This window comes from Diabrotica virgifera, chromosome 1, assembly GCF_917563875.1.
Source record: "Diabrotica virgifera virgifera chromosome 1, PGI_DIABVI_V3a".
Classification (NCBI taxonomy): Eukaryota; Metazoa; Arthropoda; class Insecta; order Coleoptera; family Chrysomelidae; genus Diabrotica; species Diabrotica virgifera.
This window is the reverse complement of record NC_065443.1, coordinates 265,921,287-265,936,960: the sequence shown is the minus strand read 5'-3', so window position 1 is coordinate 265,936,960 and position 15,674 is coordinate 265,921,287. Positions and strand designations below refer to the sequence as shown.

At 32.4% G+C, this 15,674-nt stretch overlaps 1 protein-coding gene across 27 annotated transcripts in view; it reads right to left on the bottom strand.

Annotated features, from left to right (window-relative positions):
* The window catches only part of LOC114344868 (voltage-dependent calcium channel type A subunit alpha-1), a 460,590-nt gene that overhangs the window by 297,828 nt on the left and 147,088 nt on the right, over positions 1-15,674 (bottom strand). For all 27 annotated transcript variants that reach the window (XM_050650056.1, XM_050650071.1, XM_050650052.1 and 24 more), the window contains one exon: positions 934-1,157. In XM_050650056.1, coding sequence (XP_050506013.1) covers positions 934-1,157 — 224 coding nt within the window. The remainder of the gene's footprint in view (positions 1-933; positions 1,158-15,674) is intronic.

Sequence of the window (15,674 nt, the reverse complement as noted above, 5' to 3'; positions counted from 1 at the left end):
TTTTCAACGCTCCTAGTTTCTAACAGTAACTGTTTAAAATTTGCTTATTTCCATGCATGTAGCTTGATAGGAGACCAAATAAGAGAAGGTTTACAAAATGGCCTAGAAAAATGTGAAAAGATGCAGTAACAGAAGATCTGGAGAAAATGAGAGTGAGACAATGGGAAATAGTGGCACAGGATCGACAAATATGAAATTCTTCTTCTTCTTTCTGCTCCTTGATGGGCTCGAGTCTGTTCCATCTTCGGATTCCTCCTCATTATGAGATACCCAGGTTGTCACTCCATCTCTTCCTTGGCCTTCCTATACTCCTTCGGCCATCTGGTGATCTACCTCATGCTATCTTTACTAGTCTTCCTTCTCCCATTCTGCTTATATGGCTATACCATTCTTTTTTTTCCAGTGCCCAGTCATTTATATTCTCTATATTACAGCTTTGCCTGAGGTCTGTGCTACGTTGTCTATCCCATAATGATTTTAATGTGTTATCTCGGACTATTTTCATTTCACACGTTTCCATCAGTCTTTTTATCCTTGTGTTGTCATGTCTTGTTTCCGGAGTGTAAGTCATAATTGGCCTAACTACTGTCCTATGGATCTTGGCCTTTGTTTCTGTCCGTAGATGTGTGTTGTGGCAGATAATGTGTTTAAGACATCCTGCTATTCTGTAGGCTTTGTTTACTTGTTGGGCAAATTCAGCTTCTGTGTCTCCATGACTGTGCATTAGCACTCTCAAGTAGTTGATGCTTCTTTCTTGCTGGATTATTTTGCTGTCCACTTCCAGCTTGCACTTTATTGGATCTTTAGAGAACAATAGTAACCGCGGTAAAAATGCACGAAGAGTTGTAACGCAATTGATGATAATTGATGATGATGAAGAATTATGAGAACCTAACCAAAGCATACAATATTTACCAAAAAAAAATCACTTACCCAATACAATATGGCAGTCCAACCTTCCATAGTAATACACTGAAACACAGTCAACATAGCAAACCCAATGTTATCGAACGATGTTATACCATTATTGGGCCCCTGCCACCTTTCCAGACATACCGAGTTTCCATCTCTACACCAGTTGCTCCCTTGATTTTTTGCTTGTGTTTCATTATCTGTATTACATGGAACTTCTTCCTCTCCTTCTTTAACAATTTCATCTGTAAAGGAACGCAAATAAAAATATCAGCGAATGTTCCAATATTATTGTTATAAGAGCTTAAAGAACAAATCAGTCAATAAGTTATAATTAGAGTCCGGATTTCTGAGCATAATGCGTATGGTAAATAATACGTGGTAAATAAGTCATGGTAAATATGCAAAAATAAGTCATTTTGACCAATTTTTTATGGTTTTTTGCTTTCTTAAATTGGTATGCATATTTTGAACTTTTGTGCTTATTTGAAGCTTTTTTATAATTATTATTATTTCTGCATTTGACATCATGTTTATATGATTATATTCTTCAAAACGTAGCCTATAAAAACCTGTCAAAAAATATTAATTATATCCACATTTTTGCTTATCTTTATTTGTCAATATTTTTGCTAATAATACCAATGCACCTACATTTAGGTACATCCGGGACTTCCCCGTCCGAGTCGTTTCGTCTGTATGTAAGTAAAACTGTTAGTCTGGGCTGATTATCGGAGAATAGGCCATTTTTGGGAAAAGTTATTTACCAGCAATTTTATTGCTGGAATCGAATTATAAGATCCTATATATTAATAATATAGGTATGCAAAGTCCTCAGATAGTGTGCTACTTTTTGTATAAACAAAATGGCGCAGGAAAATCGTGTTTTTTCAATTATTGCTCTATAACTCCGAAGATTTTAACTTTACAACAAAAACACTCAAATAAAAATTCACCGTGATTAAATTCTGCATAGAAACGTGCTTTTCCGATCTGCTCCGATGAAAATTTTCCTAGGAAAATGCGGGTTTTCCCAACAAAATCTTTAATTTTCAAATAAAGTTTAAGATAAGTAATTATCTACCAATAATTAAATAATTTGGTGACTTAAAAGCTTTCTTGGTTTAGATTATAGTTCCAGAAGCTGGTGAAAATTAAACGAATATTTTAGCCACAATTCAATTGTTAATTAATAATTTATGGTCGCAATAATAACCAAAATAATTATGATACACTGATTAAACTTTGAAATCTTATAAAGATGAGATGCCTATTTAACATTTTGTTGACAAAATATTAATTTCTTATTTTTTTGCATAATCTTTAAATGTTTAAAAAAAAATAATTATAAACAAATTAAAGTTTCTCAGAAAGTTTTTATTATATTATAATTTTAAAAAATAACTAAAATGCGGATTTCAAATATCTTGAAAATTAATGCTTTAAAACTTTTTTGCAACCATTTGCAAAAAAGTTATGAAACAGCAAAGTAAACATACGATTACTACGGTGTTTATAATTTTTTTAATTCTTTCAAAGCGTAGAAGTGAGTTTAAAGTACAAGCTAACTATTTACAAAAAAATATCGATTATAAGTTTAATGGTTATCTTTTAATTAAAGATTATAAATATATGTTTTTGCAATTTACACGCGCGAAAGTAGAATAATACAGTACTGTAGCTAAAATTTTCACTCGGAGCGACGACCGGCGGCCGCGCGACGTACACTTTTAATAAATAATGTATGCTGCGTGTCAGTCGCTTCGAGTGAACATTTTAGCTCCGACTCTGTACCTTTTATTTACCTTTACTCTTTACATTTTACTTTTGCGCTAAAAATTACAAAAAAAAAGTATTTTTAATCTTTGATTAAAATATAACCATTGCACTAATTTTTGACATTCTTTGTGAGTAATTAGACTGTACCATAGACTCACTTTTAAGCTTTGAAACAATTAAAACAAATTATAAACAACAGAGAAATCGTATATTTATTTTGCTATTTCATAACTTTTTTGCAAATGGTTGGAAAATTTTTTTAAAGCATTCATTTTCAAGACCTATGAAATACGCATTTTAAGTATTTTTAAAATTAGAATTTAATAAACAATTTCTGAGAAATGTTAATTTGTTTATAACAATTTTATTTAAACATTTAAAGATTATGCAAAAAAATGAAAAATTTATATTTTGTCGACAAAATATTAAATAGACATCACACCTTTATAATCTTTCTAAGTTTGATCAATGTCTCATGATTATTTTGGTTGTTATTGCGACTGTAAATTGTTAATTAACAATTGAATTGTTGCTAAAGTATTCGTTTCATTTTCACCGGCTTCTGAATTTATAATCTATACCAAGAAATCTTTTATTTCACCAAGCTATATAATTATTGATAAATAATTACTGGCCCAAAAAAATTATTTGAAAATTCGAGATTTTGTTGGAAAAACCCACATTTTCCGAGAAAAATTTTCGTCGGAGCAAAACGGGAAAAACATGCCTCTATGTAGAATTAAATTGGGGTGAATTTTTATTTAAGTGTTTTTGGTGTAAAGTTAAAATCTTCGGAGTTATAGAGCAATAATTGAAAAAAATACGATTTGTCGGCGCCATTTTGTTTATAAAAAAAGTAGCACACTATGTGCGGACTTTGCATACCTATATTAATAATATATAGGGTCTTATAATTCGTTTCCAGCAATAAAATTGCTGGTAAATAACCTTTCTTTGTACTTTACTAATTAGACCAGGGTATTATAACTATTTTTTTTTTCAAAATTTAAAGATTATGCAAAAAAAACAAAAATTTTTTATTTTGTCGATAAAATATTAAATAAGCATTTTATCTTTATAATCTTTATAAGTTTGATCAATGTATCATGATTATTTTGGTTATTATTGCGATCATAAATCGTTAATTAACAATTGAATTGTTGCTAAAATATTCGTTTAATTTTCACCGGCTTCTGGAATTACAATATATACCAAGAAAGCTTTGATGTCACTAAGTTATTTAATTATTGATTAATAATTACTTACCTAAAACTTTATTTGAAAATTAGAGTTTTTGTTAGGAAAACCCGCATTTTCCGACGAAAATTTTCGTCGGAGCAAATATCGTGAAAAACATATCTCTAGTTATGCAGAATTTAATTGCGTTGAATTTTTATTTGGGTGTTTTTGTTGTAAAGTTAAAATCTTCGGAATTATAGAGCAATAATTGAAAAAATACGATTTGTCGGCGCCATTTTGTTTATAAAAAAAAGTAGCACACTATCTGCGGACTTTGCATACCTATATTATTAATATATACGATCTTATAATTCGATTCCAGCAATAAAATTGCTGGTAAATAACTTTTCCATGAATTTTGCTAATTAGCCCAGAGTATGTATGTAAGTAAGTAAAACCCCATTGAATGTAAGTAAGTCTGTATATAAGTCTGTACGTAAGTAAAACCCCCTTGAGACTATATGTTGTTTGTATCTATCTTAATTAGAATCTACGAAAATTAATAAATTAAAAAATACAGACATAATTCTGAATTGACCAACTTGAGACAAACAGTTCCCCAGTCGTCAACCTATTTAGGTAGAGACTTTAAAGTGCAGACACATAGTAAGATATATCACTTGAGAAAGGTACTAGGCCGAAACAGTTTTAGTGATACTTCTTCTTCTTATACTTGTTGTAGATCTGTCGATCTGTTAATTCCGACGTTGAAGTATTTCTTGAGAGGTAGACTGCCAGCTATCTCTCTATCTTTTTGGTGGTCTCCCCGGTAAACGCTTGTCTGCTGGTTTTCCTTCTAGCGCAATTCTTGGTAGTCTGTGCTCCTCCATTCTTTTTACATGACTGAACCATTCTCTTCGTCTTTGCCTGCCCCATCTGACTACATCTTGCATGCCACATTGTTCCCTGATGATGTTGTTTCGTATTCTATATCTTCTTGTCTTCCCTGATAATATTGCTCTTAGTGTCTTCATTTCGCCTGTTCGTAGCATGCTTTTAGTTTTATTGGTGTCTTCTCTTGATTTAATGCCATAAGTCATAGCAGGTCTGATGCAAGTTTTATAAATCCTAACTTTGCTGTCTATTCTCATATATGGGTTATTCCAGACCACATCTGTCAAACATCCGGACAAGACAGCGGCCTTTGTTAATTTGCCCTCTTAGGTCTCTAGCTGGGTCAAAATAACTTAATAAGTCTACACCTAGATATTTGAACTGGTTTAGCTGTTCTATGGGTTCCCCTCTACCACGAGCTTGCATCTAATTGTATCTTTCGCAATGATAATGCATTTTGTTTTCTGCGTGGATATGTTCATGTTGAGTCGTCGACATGCTTGGTCGAATCGATTAAGTTGTCTTTGTAGGTCATTCTCATCCTCTGAAATTAGGGCTGCATCATCCGCATAGCACACTATACTGATTCTACTCTACTGTGACCGAGGCTGTATTCTAGTTGTAGCGATTCCACATCTTCTCTTATTTCATCCATTAGCATATTGAATAGAAATAGTCTAGTCGCAACAAAGGGGGTCCCGTGGGAAATTTTGGCTCACCGTGATTTGATGGTGATATTATAGATTTTTGGGTCGCTGAATCCAATGGAAGTGGTCTGGAAGCCCAAATATGGTGCGTTTAATTGTTATTAACGAATTATGGTAAAATTAGGTATTTTTCAGGTATTATTAGAAGCCCTGTAAATAAATTGAATGTGTTAAGGTCTTCTCTGGTGTATTTTTGATGTGACCAGTCGCGATTACTCAAAATATGTTCTTATTTTGTTGATAACAAAATAATTGTTTATTCGCCGAAAAGCTTGTAATAATGCTCTATCTACATAAAGTTTGTAGTCTATTTCATAGTATTTTTATACACTAAATCGATTGCCACTAGTCGTGATAGCTTAAACCAGTTTTAGTAGGTTTACATGAAATTGGATTGACATGGAATTTGGCATACACGTAGCTAATATGTCAGACAGAACAAGTGATATTGTGCCGATGTGTACTTTAACCCTGGAGTTTCACCCCTCTTCGGGGGTGAAAAAAGAAAACTTTAAAATAAGTCCGGAAGTGGATAAACTGATTACTTCTAAGCAACTTTTATTCTATATAGTTTTTTTCGCTAAGTCAATTCTTTTCGAGTTATCTGCGAGTGAACATATTAATTAAAAAAAACACACAAGTCTTTGGTGGTTTTATAAGCACTTTCGAACTGATGAAACTTACAGGTCATATAAATACAACATAAATAAAGAAACTTGTTAAGCGGTAACGGTTAATTTCATTTGAGATGCTAATTAGGGGGTGATGTTGCCGTTTTTTTAACCAAAAAAATGGGACCAACTTTATTTTGAGCGTAAGTTGCTTATTTTTGATACTAGATACTTTTTCAAAAAACAAGAATAAACTTTTTTTTAAAAAGCTTTAAAAAAGTTGTAATGAGTTTTCCTTAAAAAATGCTTCACTTTTTGGTTATTTTATGTTGAGATATTCGATTTGGAATTTGACGAATATGAACCTGTTGTTCATTAGCTACAACTTCGATTCTACTGGGTCTACGAACCTCACACATACACCATTTTTTTCACTTTTTTATAGTCTATATTTTTGCTAAGTAAATTTTTGTTGAAAAAATACTTATTTTTGAGTTATTTACGAAAACCCGTCTAAAAACGTGGGTTTTTTGGTGAAAAATTAACATATTCACTCTCAAATAACTCGGAAAGTATTGACTTAGTGAAAAAACTGTATAGAACAAAAGTTACTAAGAATTAATCAGTTTATCCACTTCTGGGCTTATTTTAAAGGTTTTTTTTAAACTGGGAGGAAATTCACCTCCAGAGTAAAAGCACACATCGGCACAATATCACTTGTTTTGTTTGACATGTTAGCTACGTTTATGCCAAATTTCATGTCAATCCAAGTGGTTTTTTAAAATTTGGAGCAAAATCCGTGAGTAAACGTACTATAAACCATTATTTTTGCAATAATTTATTAATAACAAAGTCAGAACGTGGTTTAAGCTATCACGACTAGTGGAAATCGATTTAGCGCATAAAAATACTATGAAAAAGACTACAAACTTTCTATAGATGGCGCATTATTTAAAGCTTTTCGGCGAATAAACAATTATTTTGTTATTAACAAACTAAGAACTTATTTTAAGTAATCGCGACTAGTCGCATTCGATTCAGCGACCAAAAATACACCTGAAAAGACCTTAACACTATCAATTTATTTACAGGACTTCGAATATTTCCTGAAAAATACTTAATTTTACCACAATTTGTTAATAACAATTAAACGCACCATATTTGGGCTCCCAGATCACTTCCATTGGATTCAGCGACCCAAAAAACCTATAATACCACCATCAAATCACGGCGATCTAGAATTTCCACGGGACCCCCTATGTTGCGACTAGACTAAAATGGACTGAGGCTGTCTCCCTGCCTGATTCCCCCTGATAATGGTATGTTGGCCGTAGTGGTGTCGTTTATTTTAATTTTTGGCGTGTTGTTATTGTTCATTTGTTTTATGACTTCAACAATGTTTGTCGGTATCCTTTTTGGATTAATTTTTTGTATTATATCGCTAAGTCTGGCTCTGTCAAATGCTTTCGTTAGGTCTACGAAGCAAATATATGCAGGTTTGTTATATTCTATCGACTTCTCTTTCACTTAAATCGTCTTCGACGTCGACCTGTCTTTTCTGAATCCTTGCTGATCTTCTCTTAGTCCAGGACGCATCTGTTTTGAGATGGACGTTGAGAGGTGACTCAAATAAATTTTTTGCAGAAATTGCTTGAAAATAACTCAAATAATAATATTTGAGTTATCCTCCCACTCAAATGGTCCGGAAGATTGTTTAAATAATCAAAATGCCAAATTATGAAGGAAAAATTCGTTTTCTTATGGTTTTTTGATTATAACTTTAAAACTATTCATTTTTAAGAAAAGTTTTACTTACATAAAAGTTGCGTAATTAAATTTCCTACAATATAGAATTGGTTAAAAATTTAAAACATAGTCACCCTTGTTGCAAAATAGCAATAATTGCGAAAAAAAAACATACAAAAACAAGTATTTGTATTTTACGTTTTTCAGCCATTTACGCTACACTTAGGACCTTCATATTTTACCCAGAAAAACTTTATGATATAGCAAAACAACACTGTAAATTTTATTAAAATCGGTTTAATAGATTTTGCAAAATAAATTTTGCAATCCAGCTTTCGCAAAAAAAAAATCATTTTTTTTTTAATGTTGCAGGACTGAAAATAAAGCAGATAGCAAGTTGAATTTTTTTGCTTATATAAGTGTACTGTACCTTTCATTTACAATTTGCAAAATTAAAATCGATTAATTACCACGGCGTCAGGAAATTTTTTAAATAAACATTAATTTTTGGTGCTACGCGCAGCACAGCGGTGTTCGATTCACACAAGTTGATTTCCACCAAAATTTCTTCCAATCTTTATTTAATATATTATTTTCTTACTCTATATTTTGTTGTATTTTAATATTTTAATCCCACAAAAATTAAACTAATTTTATTATTGTTTGTGAAATATTGTTTAAAGAATTGCATATGTTTAAAAATAATAAACTTATATTCTCTAAGTTAAAATATATGAACAAAGAAAGTTTTTGCTAAGAAAAAGTGTTATTTCAAAGGATAGAGTATGTGTTTTTATTTTGCAATAAACAAATTTATTTATTTTTATCGAAATGTAATAAAAATTAAAATGTATCAATCATTATCAAAGGTCACTGGAATGCCCAAACAGAGCAAACTATCTGCTGTTCTGCGCGTAGCACCAATAATTAATGTTTATTTAAAAAAATTCCTGACGCCGAGGTAGTTATTCGATTTTAATTTTGCAAATTGCAAATGAAAAGTACAGTACACTTTTATAATCAAAAAAAATTTCAACTTGCTCTCTGCTTTATTTTGAGTCCTGTAACATTTTGAAGAAATGAATTTTTTTGCGAAAGCTGGATTGCAAAATTTATTTTGCAAAAGCTATTAAACCGATCTTAATGAAATTTACAGTATTGTTTTACTGTATCATAAAGTTTTTCTGGGTGAAGCATGAAGGTCCTAGGTGGAGCATAAATGATTGAAAAACGTAAAATGCGATTACTTGTTTTTGTATGGTTTTTCCGCAATTATTGCTATTTTGCAACAAGGGTGACTATTTTTTAAATTTATAACCAATTCTACATGGTAGAAAATTTAATTACGCAACTTTTATGTTTGTACAACTTTTCTCGGAAATGAATACTTTTTAAGTGGTAATCAAAAAACGAAGAAAGAAATCGAATTTTTCCTTCATTTTTTGACATTTTAATTATTTAAACAATGTTCAGGACCCTTTTGAGAGGGAGGATAACTCAAATATTATTATTTGATTTATTTTCAAGCAATTTCTGCAAAAAAATTTGAGTCGCCTCTCAACGTCCAAATGTACTAATATTTTTACAGATGCGCCCGGGTCTATCTGTTCATTATCTGTAATTCCAATTTATCCTGAGTGTGCCTTTTAATAACTGCATTATCGTATTTAAGAAAGTTATTACTCTGTACTTGTCTGGACATGATCTTTGCCCTTGCTTAAAAATCGGTAGTGTGATACTGGTGTGCCAATATTTTAGTGATACTAACTTGTAATAAATTTTGTGGAAATATTGAAAACAAAAGTTTTTCAGTGTTTTACTGTTAGATAAAATGAATTTCCATCAAGTAACGGTCGAATCCATCGCTTCTAGTGTTGTAGTTTTCCTCGAATTAGGTAAATATAGGAAGGTACACTTTCGTTCGATCCTGATTTCAACGAGTTACCATAATCCTTCTAAGAATATGAGGCGTCGTGTAGCCGCGTCGTCTCGGCGGCAAAGCGACGCAATTGTCCCATCACAGCCTACTGCTAGGATTTTCCCGATGAACTTTTGCCAAAATGAAACGCAATATTTCGACGGGGTTGCGGAACAGCGGGCAGCTCTACGGGGTTGAAGGGGGTTGTTGTTTTTTGGAGACAGCATTGACGCCGGGATACGACCTTTCAGAGTTTATATATGGATGATTGTAAATGGGGAGAATAAAAAGTTGGTTATTGTTTGGCGTAGGCTGCGAAATGGAATTTTTTGTCGAAATAACTATTTTTAAATTTACTGCACTTACCGAAGATTTCATTGCAGATGTGATGCGTATTGAAATTTTGCCAGAACTTAATGGATGCGAAAACTTTTTAAAATGTTGGCGCCTAGTTTTTTAAACAAGATTTAAAAATGCACTTAATCTTTTTCTTTTTAGCTTATACTTATTAAAAAGCATTTCTGAGTCTACTGTTCACTGCATTATCAGTTAAGACGTTAGGTAGTAAATCTTACATACATATAACAGCTCTACACTCTAATTTTCTTAATAAATCTTAATACTTTTGGCCAAAAATGCCACTTCTAAAATGTCTTCTATCCCCCATTCCGTGAAGAGGCGAGAAAGCCTAAACGCGGTTGTCATAACGTGTCTTGTTGTTGTTGTATACCTCTTATTTAAAATTTTTTCTTTGATTAATGATTTCGTTTCGAATTTGATATATTTTTTACTAACTGCGGTTTATGAGTGACTTTTATTATTAATTATTTGTAAAATTTACATTTATTAATAGTAACAAATAGACTTCCGAACGGTAAGGTTGTATCCGAGACGTTCTTATCAACGAGTAGTTAAATTAGTATATTATTAAGGATATTATTTATCGTGAGTGATGTCCGACGATCCAATTAAATGGTCGTTATGTTATCACGAAACCAGAAACCAAAAGTCGATTAATAAGTAAGTTTTTACTTTTATTTTTATTAAAAATAAAGGAACAATTATTATTTTAAAATGTTTCCTAATCAGACGCCAACTGAGGCAATATTAGTCCAGGAAAAGAACGTTTTATTTTCAGAAAATGCACAACGTTCGAAAAATGAACAAGCATTATATAATGCATGGGTTCAATCAGAAAATAATGTTCAAAAACTTAATATAGATAATCAGCGCCTAAATCAAATAATTATCACAATGGAGCAAAGATTAGCAAAGCTTGAGAATACCCAACAAGATATAGGGTCAACAGCAAGCGCCGATAAAACAAAAACCAATACAGACAAATCTGAATATTTTACCGATGAAGAAGATTTAGCCAACGAAACGGAGTGGATAAGACAAGAGAACAGGAGGACCAAAAAACGCAAAATGGATATTTCATTATCTCCTCCCTCTCCAGAGAAAGCAACAGCTGTAAAGCAAATTCAAAAGCCAAAACTGCCACCTCCGGTTGTAGTAAAAGGTTTCGAAGATGCTGCCAACTTAAGTAAGACTCTAGTCGATGCTAGTATTAAATTCACCATGAAAATAATAAACAGTGAAGTCATAAAAATCAATACACCCGACAGTAATGAGTATAGAAAACTAATAAACAGTTTAAACACGAGTAAATTTTCCTATCACACATATGAAAATAAACAAGAAAGACCAATCAGAGTAATGGTTAAGAAACTACATCATTCCTATCAGCCTAATGACATAGTAAATGAGCTACAAAGAAGAGGATATAAAGCTATACAAGCTGATAAAAAAATGAAGTGGAGAACTAAAAAACCTCTTGATATGTTCATCCTGACGTTCAGACAAGATGAAGATATAAACAAAATCTTTGGAATAACTGACATTTTGAGCATGAGAGTAGAAATTGAACCACTAAGGAGCTTGAAGCTGGTACCACAGTGTAAAAGATGCCAGGCCTATGGTCATACCTGGAAATATTGTAATAAGGAACCAAGATGTGTTAAATGCATCGGTAAGCACCTTACCAAAGATTGTCAGAAACCACTAAAAGAGGAACCAAAGTGTATTCATTGCGGTGAAAATCATCCTGCAAGCTACCGAGGATGTTATGTAGCCAAAAAAATACAAAAGCTGAGAAATCAGAGAACAAATAAGGCCAGTCTACCAAAACCACCACAAAGGGTCAATGAGAAGGAAAAGCCAAAAGCACAAAACGTCACTGCAAATAGAAAATACAGTGATGTAGTTAATAATATAAAACAAACGGACCAAGAATTGGAAACCGAGAATACATTGAAAATAAAATTAGAAAAACTCATCAAGATAGATGACAAAATAACACAAATAGATATACGCGTTACTAGGTTGGAACATAGCGCTAAAGGAGCTATACCGAAAATTCGAAATGGCTAAGCAACTACGAATCATGGAATGGAATGCCAATGGGCTTCTACAACATAAAAATGAACTGCAAACTATCCTAGATACAGAAGAAGTTGATTTATGTCTCATAGCTGAAACACATTTCACGAAACAATCTTTTATAAAGCTTAGAGGATACAGGGTATACCACACTATACATCCTGACAATGCAGCCAAAGGAGGCAGCGCACTAATAATAAAAGATAACATTGAACATTATGAGGAGCTAAAATATGAAACAGAACACATACAAGCAACTACGGTATGTGTCAAACTCAAAACTAATTGCGAAGTTAATGTAAGCTCAATTTATAGCCCCCCTAGGCATTCCATTAAAAAAGAACAGTATGTAGAATACTTGAAAAGTTTGCGAAAAAGATATATCATTGGAGGTGACTTTAATGCAAAGCACACCCAATAGGGATCAAGATTTTATGTTTTTTTTCAATATTTTTATTTGATGTTTGTTAATTTTTAACTTTATTCTTAATTTGTATTAGTTGTAAAATGATATTTCTCTTTGTTTTTGGGCATAATAGGAGCTCGCTCCTCTGCCCTTATTTGATTTATAATAATAATAATAATAATAATAAAGATTAACAACAACTAAAGGAAAAGAGTTACTGGCAGCCATAAAAGAACAGAAATGTGAAGTAATATCAACAGGTAGACCGACTTATTGGCCAACAGATACAAACAAAATACCGGACTTAATTGATTTCTTTGTTATTAAAAATATTTCATCCAACTATGTAGATATTAATGAAGGTTGAGATATGAATTCAGATCATTCACCCATAATACTCATTGTGAGTGACACGATTATCAGAAAGGATTGTAACCCAATACTAACAAATAAACTAACAGACTGGGAAAGTTTTAGATCAATCCTTGAAGATAGAATTGAACTAGTAGTACCATTAAAAAAACCTGAACAACTAGATGAGGAAGTTGAGTTGCTTGTACAAAATATACAAAAATCAGCATGGGAAAGTACTCCTACTATAAGATCAAACGTCAAAGGAAACAACTATCCGAAAGAAATTAAAAAGTTAATTAAAGAGAAAAGAAAACTTAGAAGGAAGTGGCAACAAACCAGAGCACCCCAAGATAAAACAAATTTAAACAATGCTAGTCAAAAACTTAAAAGAGAGATTCAAAATATAAAAAATGAGTCAATCAGTTATTACCTGAGAGAGTTGACGGATAATAGTAGCACAGAGTACTCTCTATGGAAAGCTACAAAAAGGCTAAAAAGACCAGTAACCCATTCTCCACCCATTAAACTAGAAGATGGTAGCTGGGCTAGAAGTAATGAGCAAAAGGCAGAGAGATTTGCCACATATTTAGAAAATACATTTAAACCGCATGATGACCAAAATAATGATCAAATATCGATAGAGCCTAATCAGACAGAGGAGAGAATCAGACCAACATCCCCGAAGGAAGTAGCTGATGAAATAAAAGACAATATAAATCCTAAGAAGGCACCAGGATATGATCTAATTACTGGAGAATTACTAAAAAACCTGCCTCGTAAAGCCATAGTCAAATTGACCAACATCATCAATGCTGCATTTAGATTGAGATATGTTCCAAATTTATGGAAAATAGCTGAGGTTATAATGATACCAAAACCAGGAAAATCACCAAATGAAGTGTCTTCATATAGACCATTATCACTTTTACCAGTGATGTCGAAGCTTTTTGAGAAACTTCTGCTAAAAAGAATAAAACCAATAATAGAAGAGAAAAAAATGATTCCAAACCACCAATTTGGCTTCAGAAATAAACATTCTACGATTGATCAGGTACACAGAATGACTAACATAATTGAGAAATCATTAGAAGAAAATAAAGTCTGTTCTACAATCTTTTTAGACGTAGCTAAGGCCTTCGACAAAGTTTGGCATGAAGGTTTAGTCTACAAACTCAAAATTCTTATGCCTAAACAATATTCAGAAATTTTACAATCATATATATCTGACAGATATTTCAGAATTAAGCAAGAAGACGTGTACACTTATCTAAAAGAAATCAGAGCAGGAGTCCCTCAAGGAAGCGTATTAGGTCCTGTTCTCTACCTGTTATACACATACGATATACCTGAAATGGAAAATGATACTATAGCCACATTTGCAGATGACACCGCTATCTTAGCAGTAGGTGATACCAGCGAAGAAGCAGCAGAAAAATTACAGTTGGCAATCAATAAAATACACAACTGGACTAAAAAATGGAAAATCAAATTAAATGAATCTAAATCTATTCATATCAATTTTACAAATAAAAAAATCGAAAACATTCCAATTAGAATAAATGATGCCCAAATACCATATGCATCTTCTGCAAAATATTTAGGTATCACACTTGATGCAAGGCTTCGCTGGAAAGTCCACATTAAAAAGAAAAGGGAAGAATTAGGTATCCGTTACAAAAAATGTATTGGCTGATGGGAAGAAACTCTGCATTGTCCACATATAACAAAATACTTTTATACAAACAAATACTTAGACCAGTATGGATGTATGGTTGCCAACTCTGGGGCTGTGCCAATTCAAGTAATATTCAGATTATCCAGAGATTGCAGAATAAAGTATTACGGAACATCGTTGATGCTCCTTGGTATATCCGAAATGTCGACCTCCACAAGGATCTTGAGATGGAAGATGTAGACAAAGTTATCAAGAAGATGGCAGGTAGTCACGAACAACGGCTCCATAGTCATGTAAACATCGAGGCCATCCAGCTCCTCGATAATACTGGGCTAGAAAGAAGACTCAAACGAAGAAAACCATTTGAGTTAGTGTAAAGTGTTAGTGTAAAAGCAGAGCATAGTGTTGTATTGTGTGTTAGTTTTAGTATTAAAATTTCATACTTGTTAAAAAAATAAGAGGACACCATAGGGTTAAGAGCTTAGATTATGTATCATTTAGTAATATAAGTTAAAGAAGAACTGATAATTGGTCAACTGATGACCAGATTTCAGTAGTCTAAACACAGCTTGTGTTTAATAAAAAAAAAAAAAAAACATTTATTAATTTTTTTGCGGTATTACAGGTTTTATTAAATGTCTTAAGGGGAAATTTTCCGCAAATACAATTAATAAGTGTGTTTATCTTATTTTATCATAATGGTAGGGGAGCAAAGTATGCTAAATGTGCAGTTACTTGAGCGTTATGGGGACCTATTGGGTTGTGAAAGTCCTGTTGTGACCTATTGGTCCTAAAACCAAAAAAAGTTAAGTAAAGTTTTCCATTTTAGTGGGGACTTTCCATTTTTAATTTAATTTGCCATTTCCAACAATCGTTTTTTTTTAGATTATAGCGCCATCTATCCATAATTCGAAAAAATGTCTTGAATAAAAGTTACTTAGTTTTACGTAAGGAATCTAAATCTGCAATAAAAATGGGGGCTCCTATTTTAGATTTAAAAGTAACCCCAACCCCACCTCCGTGAGGGGTCGTGTTTGACGCCATTCGATAG